Source organism: Mustela lutreola, chromosome 4 (genome assembly GCF_030435805.1).
Source record: "Mustela lutreola isolate mMusLut2 chromosome 4, mMusLut2.pri, whole genome shotgun sequence".
NCBI lineage: Eukaryota > Metazoa > Chordata > Mammalia > Carnivora > Mustelidae > Mustela > Mustela lutreola.
Genome location: NC_081293.1, coordinates 111,749,606 through 111,766,618, shown reverse-complemented (window position 1 = coordinate 111,766,618; position 17,013 = coordinate 111,749,606). Strand labels below are relative to the sequence as shown.

The 17,013-nt window shown below is 43.9% G+C and overlaps 1 protein-coding gene across 21 annotated transcripts in view; it reads right to left on the bottom strand.

Annotated features, from left to right (window-relative positions):
- The window catches only part of NRCAM (neuronal cell adhesion molecule), a 267,419-nt gene that overhangs the window by 19,170 nt on the left and 231,236 nt on the right, over window positions 1-17,013 (bottom strand). For 8 of the 21 annotated variants that reach the window (XM_059170771.1, XM_059170769.1, XM_059170782.1 and 5 more), the window contains 8 exons: window positions 14,143-14,340; window positions 13,973-14,043; window positions 11,871-12,096; window positions 11,359-11,474; window positions 9,775-9,979; window positions 7,424-7,546; window positions 6,383-6,568; window positions 5,490-5,525 (listed from right to left, as the gene is read on the bottom strand). In XM_059170771.1, coding sequence (XP_059026754.1) covers window positions 5,490-5,525; window positions 6,383-6,568; window positions 7,424-7,546; window positions 9,775-9,979; window positions 11,359-11,474; window positions 11,871-12,096; window positions 13,973-14,043; window positions 14,143-14,340 — 1,161 coding nt within the window. The remainder of the gene's footprint in view (window positions 1-5,489; window positions 5,526-6,382; window positions 6,569-7,423; window positions 7,547-9,774; window positions 9,980-11,358; window positions 11,475-11,870; window positions 12,097-13,972; window positions 14,044-14,142; window positions 14,341-17,013) is intronic. The other 13 variants (XM_059170785.1, XM_059170788.1, XM_059170787.1 and 10 more) reach the window with 3 other exon arrangements.

The following is a 17,013-nucleotide window of genomic DNA, read 5'->3' as shown; positions in this document are numbered from 1 at the left end:
TAGGCAGCTGTTTCTTAGTTCTACTGATCAGCCCAGGGTGGGTCTTTAAAGACTTTGTGTTATGCTACTTGGACCAGTGGCTTCTGACCTGTTGTGAGTCACAGACTTCTCTAAGAGCCTGCCCGTGGGGAGTTCAGGAACTCCTGGGGAGGAACACCTGCTTTCGGGATTGTTGGATGGTTAGAACACACCAGAAGAGAAGCTGCAAAAAGACCTGTCAAATATGCTTATCAGAAACTTGAAAAGAAGAAATCAAAGAAGTGTGACTCACTCCAGAGAGTAAGATGATCTTACCTAAGTGGTTATTACAATGTCACATTCTGGAAAATTGTAGTACAACCTAAATGGCTTCTTTAAGCACCAAATTAGGGACATGATGCGACACCCTATGCCTACTACTGAGTAAAGGTGACACCTATAGCCAATAAAGGACATTACTTGGCTCTCTGAGGCTGACCATTCTCTTAACCTTCTCACAATGGTCTCAACTAAAAATGACCTATTTACAGATATGTTAACTTGGGTAGTCACAAAAACAAGATCAGTGTATTATCCCAGAGAAAATGTCCTCAGATAGTAAATCAGGTTTCCAAGGGCTGACTTACTCTAAGATTAAATTCCCAATTATGTTATAGAATTTGGAAGCTAAAGGTCTCTCCTGGAATTAACTTAATGAAATAGAATTTCTTAGGATCAGAAAGAGAGGTACAGATGGTCACCGACTTAACGATCATTCGACTTTAGATTTTTTGACTTTACAATGGCGTGAAAGCAGGAAGTGTTCAGTAGAAACCACACTGTGAAATCTGATCTCTTTTGGGTCTAGTGGATTTGTGGGATGAGACTCTCATGATGCTGGGTGGGGAGCCAGCCACCGCTCCCCTCAGCCATGTGATCCCGAGAACGAACAACTTGTACGCTCACAACCAGACCGTACCCACACAACATTCTGTTTGCACTTTCAGTGCAGTATTCAATGAATTACATAGGAAAATTAACATTTCCTTATCAAATAGGCTTTGTGTTAGATGTTTTTGTCCAACTGTAGGCTAATGTAAGTGTTCTGAGGTAGGCTGTAAGGTAGGCTGTAAGGTAGGCTGGGCTAAGCCAGTTTCGGTAAGTTAGATGTACTGAATGCATTTACTACTCGAGTATTTTTGACTAATATGGGTTTATGGGGATGTAACCCTGTCATAGGCTGAGTAAGTTCTGGGCACCTGGGTGGCTCAGTTAGGCATCTGACTTCGGCTCAGGTCATGATTCTTGGATCGAGCCCCACATCGGGCTCCCTGCTCAGCAGGGTGTCTGCTTCTCCCTCTCCCTTCTCATGCTCACTTGCTCTCTCAAATAAATTCTTAAAAAAAAAAAAAGTTGAGTGAGTTCTATTAAAGAAATGAAATGATGCACTTGACCTCAGGTACCCCACTGTGCGAAGGGTGGGAAAAAGCAGAGAGCGAAGCTGATTATGGAATTATGTAGGGTCCTTTTCTGTGGACCTATTTGATTTTATCACCTGAGGTTTTCCTCTTAAAGCAGTACATAATGAGAGGAATATGATCAGTCAAAAGAGACAGTAAATACAAACACATACGTAAAACATCAGTGGTAAAGATCCCAGGCAAAACATACATTTTCTTTTAAGAAATTCTGGAATCATAAAGCTGAGGAATTTGTCTTGGTGTATTGATGGGAGATGTCAAGGCAGAAGCACAGGGAGATACTTCCAAAGGAAGAGCATTTAGCTTATTCCTAAAGCCAGCCAGAGAAGAGATCGTACTTTTATCACAGAGAATTCCAGTGTTCCTTGTTTTACCCTCCACTCATCCACTTTCTGGACATGCCAGCCAAGGGACTATGAATGTCGTTTCTCACTGGGGCTTTCTGCAAAAGCTGCCTCTCATCTCTCCTTACTCTAAGTCTTTCTTTGTAGATCCCGTCCGTGTAGCTACCTGCATTTTAGCTTCCTGAACTAAGTATGTGATCCTATCTCTCCATGTTTGAAACATGGATGGCTCGCTTCTGCCCACAGGGAAACACTCTTTCCTTAGCAAGACATTCGTGGTCCTTAATGATCATTCACATCTGGCTTCACCTTCCTCTTTGGTCACATCTCTGGGTAAAACTGAAACATCCTGTGGATTTTCAAAGCCCATGCCTTTGCTTATGCCTCCTACCAAGAATTTAGGCACCTCAGTCCCATGACTCATCTGTCCAAATTTATCTATTAAGGGCCAGTTCAATATTACTATTTACATGAAATTTTTCGTGATCCTTTTGGGCAAAACAAACAGTTCAACTCTTCTATGCTTAGATAAAATATTGTTCAAATTACTAGTTTAGCTTCTATTTTTACTCTTCTTTTTATTTATGTATTTGAGAGAGAGCAAGAGAGGGTGAGTGGGGGGAGGGGCAGAGCAAGATCAGCCAGCCTGACATGGGTCTCAATCCCACAACCCATGAGATCACAACCTGAGCCAAAACCAAGACTTGGTTGCTCCACCAACTGAGCCATCCAGGTGCCCCTATTTTTACTCTTTATTTTACTATTTATTTTTAATGTGTTGGTCTCAGCGGTCCCATTTTAAGCATATCAAAGACAAGGTCTGTCTTACTGTCCTGGTACACAGTGCCTTAAAAAGGCTGGTGCATTTTATGGGGTAGATAGACCTTAGCTGTTGAACTGATGGAATTTGTTATAGTCATCTTGTTGCTGTTGTTCTGGCCAAACTTAAAACTTGATTTTTGTTTACATCTTCTTCAGCTGTTCCTTGTTTCTTGACTGCATCGGTAGTGGTGGGACAACTCTGGTATGGTAATTACACACGGAGACGGTTCTTCACCAGCCCCTCGGTGCCCAGCTCTGCTCTGTCCTTGACCTGTTAGTCTCTCCTTATTCCTGTACCCCAACTGGTCACCTCCCAAGAGTGTTCTGATGGTTGGTCCCAAGTAAAGGCTTGGGTAAAGCAGTGTCCATCCATCAGCAACACTGGCCCAGAATGCAAATCCATTGGCTATGTGTTTCCAGATCATTTCTACAGGTGCCTTCACAGGTTGATGCTCTAGAATCCCAGACCCTGAAATTACTTAAAGGGACACAAAAATTGCACAGATGCCCCTAAACAACTACGATTCCTACACAGACACTGAAGGCTTTACCTGAACGAGGACATGGATCCAGATAAGTGATTCCTAAGGATCTCAGGAGTGTGTCCATGCCCAACTGAGGCATGGCAAGGGAGGGGGTGAGTATGGCCCAGGATAGCCACTGGATTGTTCTGGATTCTACTTAGTGGTTTAAATGCTCCTTTTACAATTCCATATTTGTAAGTTTGGGTTTCATTAACATCTCTTAAAATCTGTAAGAAAAATTAAAAAAAAATGTACACTCGGATGCATCTCTTTCCTCCTCCGATCAGAGATAACTGAAGCCATGAGGGGCCGATATCCCCAGAGCTGAGGATATTACACCTGGTTTTTCTCAGCGAGCCATCTCGGATTCTTTCATCCTCTTATAAAGAAAAAGTGAAAAATCATAAAAATAGAAAAATTTAGCAGAATCATAGAGAACTTTCCTTTTTCTCCTCTCTCGGGGAGTATCTATAAACTGTATGGAGAAGAAAAAGAAAGAGAACAGAAATCATTCTGTGCTCCAAAAAAGAGATACTTTTAAGGAAAGAAAACCCAGGATGACAAATTATTTCTTGAGCAGTTAAAAAGTCTTTCAGGCATTTGCCCTCACTTTATACAAATGATGTTCAATGACTAGTGCACTATTAAAAGAAGCAATGTAGAAAATAAGGTTAGGGTTAGGTTAACCCCTATTTCTCTTCTTATCTGAGATGCCCGAAATCAGCATCAGGGGCTTCGTGAACCTTCTGACAGTCCATTTTTGCTTATCTTTATCCTCATAAGTAACTTGCAATCCAATTTAGTAACATTAAATGGTACAACCTAAACTATTTTAATAAGGATTTCTCTTAATTGGTTTTAATTCATTAACATCAGTGGGTAATTTTTTTTTTTTTTCCCCAGTGAATGCATGCCATCTTCTAAGGCGGCAAGTCAGTGGGAAACGCAGGCTCCCTCACAGACCGCCCTCTTACAGCACAATTAATGGGGGCTACTGACTCCGGGCGGAGCCCGGGGGCACGTCCACGGCTTGGGGAAGGAGGCCAGGCTTTCTATGGAATGCTTCAGTGAAAGGTTACCAGGGGAACAGAGCAGGGAATTATTGTAACACAACCAAGGACTTTAATTGAGATCTAATTAAGCCAGGCAAGGCGCACACATGGAAAGGGGAGGCATCGATCTTTCTACAACACTGGGGAAATGGGGAATTTCCACAGCCTCGTTCTCTCAAGTTAAGCGTACACAGATCCCACTATTAAGATTACTGAACGTGGCTATTGTTCTTCAAAATCTAGCTGACCTACAGCTTATCATTTACCAAAGCTATAAATAGAAGCAGATTTCTTAAAAAAAAGTAATAAATAAATAAAAATCTGAATTAGACCTCCCCACACAATATCTGAGGAATTTCACACAAGGCACTTCTTTCTCTTGGTTTTCTTCTTCATGCCTGTTAGTACCCTGTCTGTCAAAGTCCAAGACCACCCCTCGCCAGAGGCACTCCACAGGGAGACGGTGCCCTGTGTCGTGTCTCACAGCTCTTGAAAAAGCTAACAGATCAACCAATAGCCAAGGGCCAAAGATGGAGAGAGATCTTCGGGACTGCCTCGGGGGGGAAGACCTATCCCAGGGGATTCAAGCACTGCTCTCCCGACACACCTTCCTCACCCGACAAGCTGAGAAAAACAAAGGAGAACAAACGTACTACAACACTATGCCCCAAGGAAAGAGACACTGCCCTCATGGTGAAGACAGGATGGATTCACACAACTGGGTAGAACATGTAGGTTGACAGCAAGGCTTGCTGGCAGGGATCCTGGTTGGGTGGGGGGGGGGAGACTGTGGGTCCCAGGACAGTTAGGGGGCATCACTAAGCCGAAACACCAAACGGACGGTGTGGTGTCACATCAGCAAAGAGTACACTGTGTGTACATGGAGCAGGGCTCAATCAGACGAGAATGGAGAGTTTGGCTGATCCTAGTTCTTACAGGCTGTTGGCAGGGCAGGACGCATATTTCTGAACCCTGAGCATGTGGTGTGGCCAGAGAGAGGATCTGTGACACTCCGCAGTTTGGGTCCTGTCTGATCCAGCCCCAATCCCGTCATTAAAAGTGAAGATGAGGGTCTGCACCGGGGCTGGGTCTTGTGAAGAAGGGTTAGCAGAATTCAGTGTGTGGCTTTCTCCTTGTGGAAAAGACTAGACATGAATTTTTGAGCCAAGATCTATGAAGATCTTCCCTTCTGTTTGGTGTTTGAAAGCTCATTTTGTATCTTTTTTTTTTTAACCCATGCTGCACTTCGCCATGTTTAACATTGCAAATTTCACACATGTATAAAGTCATGCAGATGAATGATTTTACCTTTGCCTGCACCTACATCAGGTGGAGGAATACCAGCTTTAATGAAGGGAAACAGAAATAGGACACTATATAGTTAGATGTAACACACCCATGAGCATGTAAAGCGATATAAAAACACTTATTAAAATGCCAAAGCATGCAAGAAGAATGAAGGGTCAGGTACGGGGACCAAGATACGCTGGTGTCCCCAACCTTACACAGCAACCAAATCCACACATGCCTTAAGGTGCATTATTTATATTTTCCTCTTTCGGAACAAGGCTTAGGGTATGTCGAACCCATTCAAACCCATTTGTGGGTAGAAATGTCAATTCCTCATGCTAAGGAAGAAAATCAAACACATAACCCTCAAGTAATTCTACGATTTGGCGACATGCAAAATCAGAAAATCTATAAAATGCAAAATCAGAAAATCTTCTATAAAATGTTTGGATATTTTCACTGAACCAAAATTCTTTTCAAAATAATTTTTTTTCAAGTTGGAAAGGAAGTATTCATTCCTTTTCTTGGTACTCTGATGAGACTATTTTGCTTTCCTGGTACCAGACGGCATACCAAAATACCAAGTCCTGTGCCCAAACACAAAGTAAATGCCCTATTTTGTAACAGTTTTGTATTCCTCGCTAGAAACCCTCAGCCAGTGTGTGGCCTAGCATACTATCTTCTGGTGACCTGAGACCAGAACCAGAAGGACATCTATTTATTTCATAAGGATGCGCGTGGATGTGTGCATGTGCTTGACTCTATCGATGTCAGGATAGGAGTTTACAAACAAGTGTTTGCATCAGTTGGGTAAGATGGATTCTCCGTGGGAAGAAGGAAAGAGAAGGCATACACTTGGGGGCAAGACTCGGGTCTCGTAACACTTAGAGTTACGTGAATTTTATACATACCCATCTTACCTTCATCCACGTTTGTCACTGCCTCCTCTGTTATTTGACTTCCTGATCCTGCTGCTGTTTGTGCATAGAAATAAAACTTATACCGCGTGCTGAAATTTAAATTTTTTAAAGTCCACCGCGTCTTGTTGGCAGGAATTTTCAGATCCACCAGCGGTCCCAACTCGTGGGTGCTGTTAACTGGCAACAAGAAGTAAAAGAGAAGTGCATCCCTCAATAATTGCTATAGGAATACTGTTTTTAAAAAAAAATATTTGACGGAGATCACAAGTAGGCAGAGAGGCAGGCAGAGAGAGAGAGAGGAGGAAGCAGAGGAAAAAAGCTCTCTCCCCGCTGAGCAGAGAGCCCAGTGAGGGACTTGATCCCAGGACCCTGAGATCATGACCCGAACCAAAGGCAGAGGCGTTAACCCACTGAGCCACCAGGTGCCCCTTCTATAGGAATACTATTATAAATGAATGCATCAAGCAAAAATGTGGAACTTGGATTACATTCCCTGTATAATCCTCTTCGCTCCTTGCCTACTGTAACTGTCATTAGCCGTTTACAACTCCGACACGATCGCAAACAGGGGGAAAAAGATTCCCCACCCATTGATAAGCGAGGGGAATTTTACGGCTGAATTCCAACAGCATCTCTTTTCTCTGTGTTTTGGCCGGTGGTGTCAGGTACTGATAATCCCAAACTTGTCCTCAGAGGCCTCGTGCCAAAGGAACCCCTTCCTTCCTCTCTTTCTTCCCTTCCTCCTTTCTTTCTTTTTACCATTTTCCAGTTACAGATAACTAACGCCTACCTAATCTAACAGTGGCATCCACCCCACGCTCAAAGGTGGTAGGATTCTAGAGCTGCTTGATTTTCTATAGCATGTATGTCTTTAGAAAATCTGATGTGAAGTTCCTTCTAGAACCATCATGGGAAGGTCTATGTGTATATTCTACAATGCTAAAGAAATAACCAGTTTGTCTTTTAAGAAAACAGCTAAGTTTTTTCCCTTGTGAAGCCATATTCCTCCCTTTCCTTCTCCCAATAACTTACTTGGCTGATATTTTAAGGTGTATTCAGTCAAAATGCCATTCGGGCGGCTCGGGGGGTCCCATTCCAGAGTGAGGGAGTCTAGCGTCGGGTTAACAATCTTCAAAGAGGACGGAGCACTGGGGACTTAGAGTGAGAACGCAGAGTCAACAAAAGGGTTTTTCGATGTTTCAAAGTGTATTCAGGGGACATGCTGTAACACGTTCGCCTCAGTCACCGAGGTTTTCTGTAACTCACTCTCGCTCCCGATGCAGCCAACACTGCACTCCCAGAAAGCCACGGCGAGAACCCACCCAGCTATTCTCTTCCTCCTTTTCCTCATCATTTCCATTCAGATTCATCCAAGTCATCCTCCAAAATACATAAAGACTTTGCCTCTAGATGGATCCAAACCGGTATTTTTAAAGGAGATGGTACTTGTTTTGTGAATGGTGTCTTAATAAAAGCAAACTGGTGACTAAATGAATCTATTCTAACCAGACCTTGGAGTAGACACAGCTGTGTTCTGGGCTATTAAGAATTGTTTTCTCCGACAAACCAGGTGTCCCCAAACAGCCAGAACACCCTGCCTGCTGGGCTCTGGGCGTGAGCCAGCCTGCCCAGGTGCAGAGTGGTTCTCATCCGGAGAGCTGACAGACGCCCAGAGTCTCGCAGCGGTGGACAAAAGCCGGGCGCTGGCAGACTGCTCCCCATACCCCCCACCCCCCGGCTCTGAGGACGACCCGCAGGGTGTCAGGTTCTCTATGGCAAAGGCTGGCAGATGACCAGAGGACACGCGCACGGTCTTCTTTTATTCACTTCCTCATGAGGGTGATGGATGAGGCGGCTCTCCCTCACACTCCTCTATGCATCCACCATATTTCCAAGGTCCCTTAATGGCACCCCTTATCTCTCCCGTCACTTTCGCCAGAAACCCAGGAGTCAACCTGAACTTCCACCTCTGCCTCATTTCCTCCATCTCCCGGGACACTACATCCTGTCAGTTCTACCTCGTATGTCTCAACCACATCCATTCCCGACTTTCCCTCCACCACTTCCCCACTTCGGGCCCTCGGTGGCCTTTGCCTGGGCCTAGAAGAGTCCTGGCACATAGTTCTCCGCTTCCCCAAGCCCCTCATCTCAGAATCTGGCGATAGCCAAAAACCCTCTCCAGAGAAATAAACACATATTGTATATAAAGTTGGGGGTTTGTGGAACTCCTTAAACCCATTGACCGCCCCCCCCCCCAGGAGACTACAGTCTTCAGGTGAAGAGCCTCCGGCTTACAGGTTAATGTCCATAGCATGTAAGTCCATCCATGGTATGGGTCCCCCTTCGCTGACCTTCCTCTCTTTCCTCACCATTCCTGGCTGCACAACTTCCAGTTCCCTGAAGGAGCCATGATGCTTTGTACCATTGTGATTGGTGGGCACACTACCTCCTCTCTTCTTTAACCTTTAACTCACCGGTCATCTCTACCATGACACCTTCCTTGAACCATCTCAAGGAGCCGTGTGAGGTCTCACTAAGAAAGCCTTGAGAGGAAGAGGTCTTAACCTCTGAAGGAGCAATGGCCCGGGGACAAGCAATTGTCATAGGACGGGAGCTGGGACGCAGGATGACCCTCAGAGAATGTTGGTCAGGTGCCAACATCGCGAGCCCTTCAAAGGAGCCAGGACCCATTTTGCTGTTGAACTACTTGTATCAAAAAGACCTAAGGAATCCACAGAAGTTATCTGGCTCACTTTAAATTATGAGCTTGAAGCAAAATTCAAATGGGTGAATCCTTGCCTTTCTTACTCCGCTGTCCTTCTCTCCCTCACCTGCTAGGCTCCCGTGTCCCTGTGCCCAAACTCCTCGCGCCCAACCCTGCATTGATGAATATTTGATCCTCCCTCCCTCTCCCCTTCCAATGGCCCCTTCTTGCAAAGCTTTTCCTTCTCTTTGCAACCCATTTTATCAAGACTTCCAACCTTCTACCTTGGCTCAACTTCAGCAGCAATGATGAAGGTGCACCGGGAAAGAAGTCAACTACAACTGACAGGATTATTTGTCTTCCTGGTGTTTTTCTTAGGTTAGCACATCAGAGCTCATGCTTTTCAGATGAAGGAACACGAGGCTTAGAGAAGTTGCAGAACTCCCTTCAGGTCAGAAAGTTAATGACCCAAATAAACATCAAAGTAGCAAGGTTTGGGGCCGTCTGACTAAGTGTGTAGAAAAACTTTAGTCAGGAAAGGGGAGCTCGGGGCAGCCTCCCACGTACCCTCTGGCCACACATATGAGCTGAACTACACCTTTGTGGGGCCCCTTCTGTCAGGCAAATTCTCTCAGGAGGCGCCGAATGTCCTAAGATCTGAGTCACGTCCGCCCCCTACCTCCTTCTGGAGTAGTAAAGACTCTGTCGGGGCTGGCCGGGCCCTCCCCTTTCCCGTTGACCACACGGACGTTCAGTGTGTAGTGGCTGAAGGGCTCCAGGCCAGGCAGCATGCCATGAGTCTTGCTTCCCTGGAAAGTGAGGATCTTTTTCTCAAGATGGCGTCTGTTTCTCTTAGACGAACTCTGTGCCTTCCAGTAGTAAATCTGAAAGAGCAGGGGCAAATGTCAGCATGGATAAGGGAGCAAATGAGATTCTTCACGAAATTCAAGGCTTATGCTGTGTCCTAGGAAAGGTCCTTGGTGTATGTTAGAAGAAGATTCCTGGCAAAACCGAGAGATTCTGATTATGAGGTGAGATGGTAGAAACCCAAACCTACTGAAGGAAATGGAACTGAGAACACGTGAGGTAGCTAGACTGTAGACCACTGGGTTGGAGGAGTGTGAGGGAAATAAATGGAACAGGATGATCCCCCCACAGATCTCTCTAGAACATAAGGGAAGGGAAGATGATGGAAGGATTGAAGCGTTTTACTTGTATCAAATATTCTAAAAACAAAATTACTGGCCAGTATTTACATACTTCTCCAGAGCTAATACAGTATCACATGCAATAGATCATTTAATTTAATCCTAAAAGCCATGGTGAAGATTTTATTATTATTATGCCTTTAGCACAGATGAACCCTGGGACCGCCGAGTGCCTTGCCCCCAGCCACTGGACTCCAAAGCCGCGGTGGATCCTCCATTCCAAGTCTAGGGCTTTCTCACTAAGCCAAATGGCATCACTTTGTCAAAAATACATTTTTATTTTATTTTATTATTATTATTTTTTTGGGGGGGTATTAAATGGCAGGCACAGGTTTTGGAAAAATGGGTAAGCGAAGGGTTGATTAACATTGGTTAAAAATCCAGAACTGCTGCTTAATAAGTCCTCTTAAATTCTTCTTAGAATTTTAAAGAGAAATCAACAATCCAGCAATGTTAGGATAAAAAAAAAACCCGTGGACTACGATGCAGTGCCTAAAGTGATCTCTAGGGGTCAGTGTTAATGAATCAAGCTGTGACTTTCTTCCTGGGTGCAAAACCAGCTCAGGGCCCAAATCTCTACACATTAGTCTTTCTGAGCTTCCCAAGAACAAAGATTAGTGATGGTCATAAGAATGACCCTTTTGGGACTATATGAGTTTGATGTATAATCTGTATGATTTTTTAAAAATGCATATTATTTTCGGAATATTTTTGTGTGTTTAACACACGTGGTCAGTATTGCTTTAAAGCTAGAGCATTTGGTTGTATTTTCATTTCTTAAAGACTAGTTTTCCCCATTTTGTGCCTCCGTTATTGTTTAGTTGGAAGAATTTTAGGTTACCTGTGGGAAAAAGGGAGAAAACAGGTTCTTTTTTTGCCCCCACTTGGATGCAGTGAGGTTTTGCCTCTGCTCTGGCTAGGGTTCTTGAGACCTGGCTGGTCTGAGGTAATAAGCCAGATGAATTCTCAAGGTCTACGACCAAGAGAAGTGCATCCAGCATTTGCTGAGGGCTTGTTCCTACAGAAAGATTGCAGAAAAAGCTCCTTTCACTTGCCCGATAGCCTTGCAGGTGTCCTCGGATACTTTTCAGAGGTACGGGGTCCCAGTGCACCTCAGCTAAGGTACTGTTCACCACGTTGACACGCACATTTCCGGGAGCCACCATTGGGACTAGGGAAAAACAGGAAAGGGGGCAGAAGTATCAACGTTATTTTGAATTTCATGCAAAAATGCCACTAACAAGTTTGGCTTGAAGTATGACCCAGCTTTATTCTATGGACTACCAAGGATCGAGAGTAGATTTTTTTTGGTATCTGCTCATCTGACTTGGTGAGAATTATGTATCTTTTTCAAAAGTATCAACACTTGGCATTTTGAACTTATTATTATTATTATTATTTTTTTTACATAGCAGGCTGTCTGCATGCTGGAACATTGAGCAAAATAACGGCCACCTGTGTCCCTCCCAACCTAAGCACCCTCTAGAAATGGCCTTGGCTTGCATCTTGGTAAGTCTGTTTCACTGGTATCAATGCAAGTATCATTGAAACAAGATCAAACACTTACGGTCTTCTCCAGAATGCCCCATGACCACGGCTGGCTCTGGAGCAAAGCCCACGTCATTCAGAGCCTGCACCTTTATCAGGTATGGAACGAAGGTTGGTGTGCCCGAGACAATGTATTTGGATACGTTTGCTACCACCACAGACGTCCACTCATCGTCTCCATCTTTCTGGCGCCAGCTCACTTTGTACTGAAGGCCTGGCCCATTAGATTCGAAACCATTCAATGGCTAGAAGAGAAGCCAAATAATCAGAGCTTATAAAACAGATAGACTGAGCAAACTTTTCCTGGAACACCAAATTCAGTTCCCAGACTTAAGGAAAGTGAGCACTGAAATGCTAAAATGCCAGCTATTAATGTCCTCCAGGGACCTTTTATTTATTTATTTGTTTGTTTATTTCCCCATTAGTGATGAGATTCAAAGCTTGTTTGGGATCAACATTTCAAAGGTTGTTAATTTCTATCTTGAAGTTGTAAATACCACATAAGCCTCTCAAACTCCGGCTCCACAGTCAAGGGTGGGTGACTTAAAGCATTTCAGTTACATAGTTTACTTTATACATTTCTGTTTGTGTGATAGTACATCATTGTCTATTTTGCTCAGAGCCAGAAACTTGTGAACTGCTTCTTTCTTTCTTTTCTTTCCTTCTTTTTTTTTTTTTTTTTTTTAAGATTTTATTTATTTATTTGACAGGCAGAGATCACAGGTAGGCAGAGAGGCAGGCAGAGAGAGAGGAAGGGAAGCAGGCTCCCCGCTGAGCAGAGAGCTGATGTGGGGCTTGATCCCAGGATCCTGGGATCACGACCTGAACCAAAGGCAGAGGCTTTAACCCACTAAGCCACCCAGGTGACCCTGCTTCTTTATTTAAAAAAAAAGAAGAAGAACAAGAAGAAGAAGTTGGCTTGTCGGGCACCTGGCTGGCTCCTTTGAAGGAGCGTGCTACTTTGCTACTTTTGATCTCTGTGTTGTAGGTTCAAGCCCCACAGTGGGTCTAGTAGAGATCACTTAAAAATAAAATCTTAAAAAAAGTTGGCTTGTCAGTCTATCCTGTTTTACACATCTGTATGTATCTAAACGTGTACAAGTATGTATGCATATAAATGCTCATGCATAGGTTTCTTAAAATAAGTTTTAAAATTGCAAAAGAGAATATATGTTACTTTTCCAAATCCAGAAAATACGGATAAACCAGAAAAAGAGAAAGAGAGAGAGAGAAGCAGAAGCAGAAGCAACAAAAGAAGTTGACTACTTGGTATAACTTGGTACATGTCTTCTAGAAGGTTCTTTAAAATTATGATAATACCAGCTAGCATTTGTTAATTTATGTGCTAGGCACTGTTCTAGGGGCTTTATATGTATTAATTCCTTTAATTGTGTGAGATTGGTTCTATGACTAGTCCCATCACACAGATACATAATGGTGATGTTAAGCAACTGACTTAAAAGTCACACAGTAAGTGGCAAAGCTGGGATTTGCACCCATTCATTTGTGCTCCAAGCATCAAGCTTTTAACTGCTACACAATAACGTCTCTTAAAGAAAGATACTTAATGTATATTTTCCCCCAAAATGGATGAAATGGGATTTTATTTATTTATTTATTTAAAGATTGTATTTATTTATTTGAGAGATAGACTGAGAGGACAGAGCATGAGAGGGGCGAGGGGAGAGGTCAGAGGGAGAAGCAGACCCTCTGCTGAGTAGGGAGCCTGATGTGGGACTGGATCCTGGGACTCTAGGATCATGACCTGAGCCGAAGGCAGTTGCTTAACCAACTGAGCCACCCAGGCACCCCTGAAATGGGATTTTAATACAGACTTTGTTTGTTTGTTTGGAGAGAGACAGAGAGAGAGAGAGAGAGCGAGCATGCAAAGGGGGAGGGGAGGGAGGACAGAGGGAGAGGGAGATCTCAAACAGCCCCTGATGCAGGGCTTGATATCATATCCTTGAAACCATGACTGGGGCCGAAATCAAGAGTAAGATGCTTCACTGACTGAGCCACCCAGAAGCCCAGTGTTTATACACACAGTGTTTAAAAACAGCTCCGCCCCGCCCCCAATCTAAGATACACTGAGGAAAGCTGAAGGCTTCATGCTGAGCTCACCTTCCAGGTGATCACCAAATTATCAGGCTCAGATCCTAGTCCTTCCACAGCCGTGGGATTTGTATCAGGTTCTGGAAGTTAAGCAGCCACATGTGTGTAAGTTTCGGTCTTTTCTCGCAACAGTGGAAGACGTCTCTATTTCATTTCCTGTCACAGAAGCCCCACTTTACCTGCGGCTTTAGTCAGATACTGTTCCGATGCCTCACTGGGCAGGCTCCTCCCGAGGCTGTTCACGGCCATCACTCGGAAGGAGTAGTTCACGTAAGGCGACAGCTTCAGCTGGGCTGTGGTCTGCATTCCAGAGACCTCGGTTTGGTGGTGCCACAGCCCTGCCTCGTGCATTGCATCTTCATATTCGATGATAAATTCTGCCCACGAGACACACACACACACAAACCCAAGACAGTGAGGTCAGCCACCAAGGGCAGGTTTGAGGATACCGAACACAACGATCTAACAAGAGTGGCCAAACATGAGTTATTTCACCTTCAAGAAAAATTCTGTAAGAGCATTTTGATTTAAGAGTTCTATCAGTATCTATTGGGGTGCCGGGGTGGCTCAGTGGGTTAAGCCTCTGCCTTCAGCTCAGGTCATGATCTCAGGGTCCTGGGATTGAGCCCCGCGTCGGGCTCTCTGCTCAGTGGGGAGCCTGCTTCCTCCTCTCTCTCTGCCTACTTGTGATCTCTCTCTGTGTCAAATAAATAAATAAAATCTAAAAAAAAAACAAAAACAGAGAGAGAGAGTTCTATTAGTATCCTCAATATTTAGGGGGTGCCTGGGTGGCTCAGTGGAATAAGCCGCTGCCTTCGGCTTAGGTCATGATCTCAGGGTCCTGGGATCGAGTCCCGCATCGGGCTCTCTGCTCAGCAGGGAGCCTGCTTCCCTCTCTCTCTCTCTGCCTGCCTCTCCGACTACTTGTGATTTCTCTCTGTCAAATAAATAAATAAAATCTTTAAAAAAAAATAGTATCCTCAATATTTAAGCATGCTCAGTAATATTTAGTACTCTTTCTCTGGAATGCTGAGTTGAGTTACTTAAAACTCTATTTTTATTTTTTATTTTTTTGAATTTTATTTTATTTTATTTTTTTCAGTGTTCCAAAATTCATTGCTAAAATTCTATTTAGATGTGGTCTCCAGATCCTTAGGAAAGTTTCAATATATGAAAAGATAGTCAGGGTTTTTTGTTTGTTTGTTTGTTGTGTTTTTTTTAATAGCAGGAGAAATTAAAGATTGTGAGATACTACTTTCCATTAAACAGACTGGCAGCAATCAAAAGTTTAACATACCTTTTGACTATTACGCAGGGAAACAAGCATTCTCCTACTTTCTTTCTGGGGAGGGTAAATTGACACAAGTTCTACAGAGGACAATTTAGAACATCTCATGGTAATCAATTCAGATAGCCTTTGACTGAGGAATGATAACTCCTACCAATGTATTTCGAATACATGTGCTCATGTATACGCTCAGAGACACAGGAGGAAGAATGCACATTACAGCACTGTTTGCAGCTGAAACAAGCTAATTGCCAGCCATGTAAGTGTTCATCACCAGGACACTGATCACATAAATTATGGTGTATCCACATAGTGGGATATCCTGCAGCTGTAAAAACTGAAGGGGGCTCCTCCATATGCCTCTGAAATGGAAAGATTTCTGAGCTTCATTGTTCAGTGTAACCAAGTAGGGTATAGAACAGTGTGGAACACTTGGGTAAGAGGGCAAAGATGGACTGTAATGTACACACCTATTTGTACGTTTGAATATACATGTACTCATCCCAGAGTGTACACACTGACAGCACTGGGGTCTGGGAGAAAGTGGCAGAGAGAGGTGGGAGGAAGACTTACTTTTCAGGGCATGCCTTTTGCATCTACTAAAAATCTGTGGCATGTACCTGTTTTACCCTGGTTTAAAAAACCAGGTATTTAGATATTTACTAATTGCCTATAATGTGCCCATCTGCGGTGATATGAATTACAGACACAAAGACAAAGTAGAATGCTCTGTGTTGCAGTGCTTCAAAGCTAAGTAACTTGAGTCCTGTCTTGGAGCCCCTCTTTGATTCATACTCTCTGGAGTTTTGTTGGCTGTACCTTTAGAACACACAAAATCTGACCACAGGTGAGTGAGGTACCTCCGTCCCTGTTGGCCCTATGCCAAGCCACTGTTCTCTGTCTCTCGTGTGAATCACTGCAAAGCCTCCCAACTCATGAGTTCCCATATTTTCTCAGTGTCTCAGTAATTTTCTTCATGGTTCCCTTAGGCCAAAAGAAATATCTAACATTTCCATGTAAGTAGTTAGGTCCATACAACTTAATAAATACTCATGTCTTCCCAACTTACGACCTCTTTGGCACTGCTTCTTGAACCTCGTGAAGAGATTGGCCACCACGTTCCCCACTCCCTGTCACACACGGATTTTTACGTGGTCCTTGCTTTTTACCATAGCAAAGGCTTTGCAGGAATGGCATCATCTCCATACAGTACCACTGTATGTGGGTACATCTCCATACAGTACCACAGAGCATGAGGGAGCGGAAAATTGCCTTGAGCTTGTATTTCATGTGGCGTCTGGCAGAGGTGACTGTTTTTTAAACATCAGCATTTAAAAGTCAAAAACTGTAAACATGTCCAAACTCACCCTTGTGAGTTTGCTAAGATACTTCACAGAGAACTGTGGTTCTACCCAGTCTCCCTCTTCCCCCTCTTGTTCTTCTAGAGACTATTTTTTTTTTTTAAACATTTACTTACTTATTTGGGAGAGAGAGAGTGCGCATGAGCGGGAGGGGTGAGGGGAGGGGGAGAGAGAATGTCAAGCAGACTCTGCACTCAGCGCAGAGCCCGACTTGGGGCTCGATCTCACAACCCTGAGATCATGACCTGAACCAAAACCAAGAGTCTGACACTCAACTGACTGCTCCAGCCAGGCTCCCTAGATCATTTTCAATAGAATAGTCAGAGTGATCCATTAATCACTCCTCTACTTAAATCCCTCCAGTGACTTCCAACCCTGACAATGGCCTCCAAGGCCTGCAC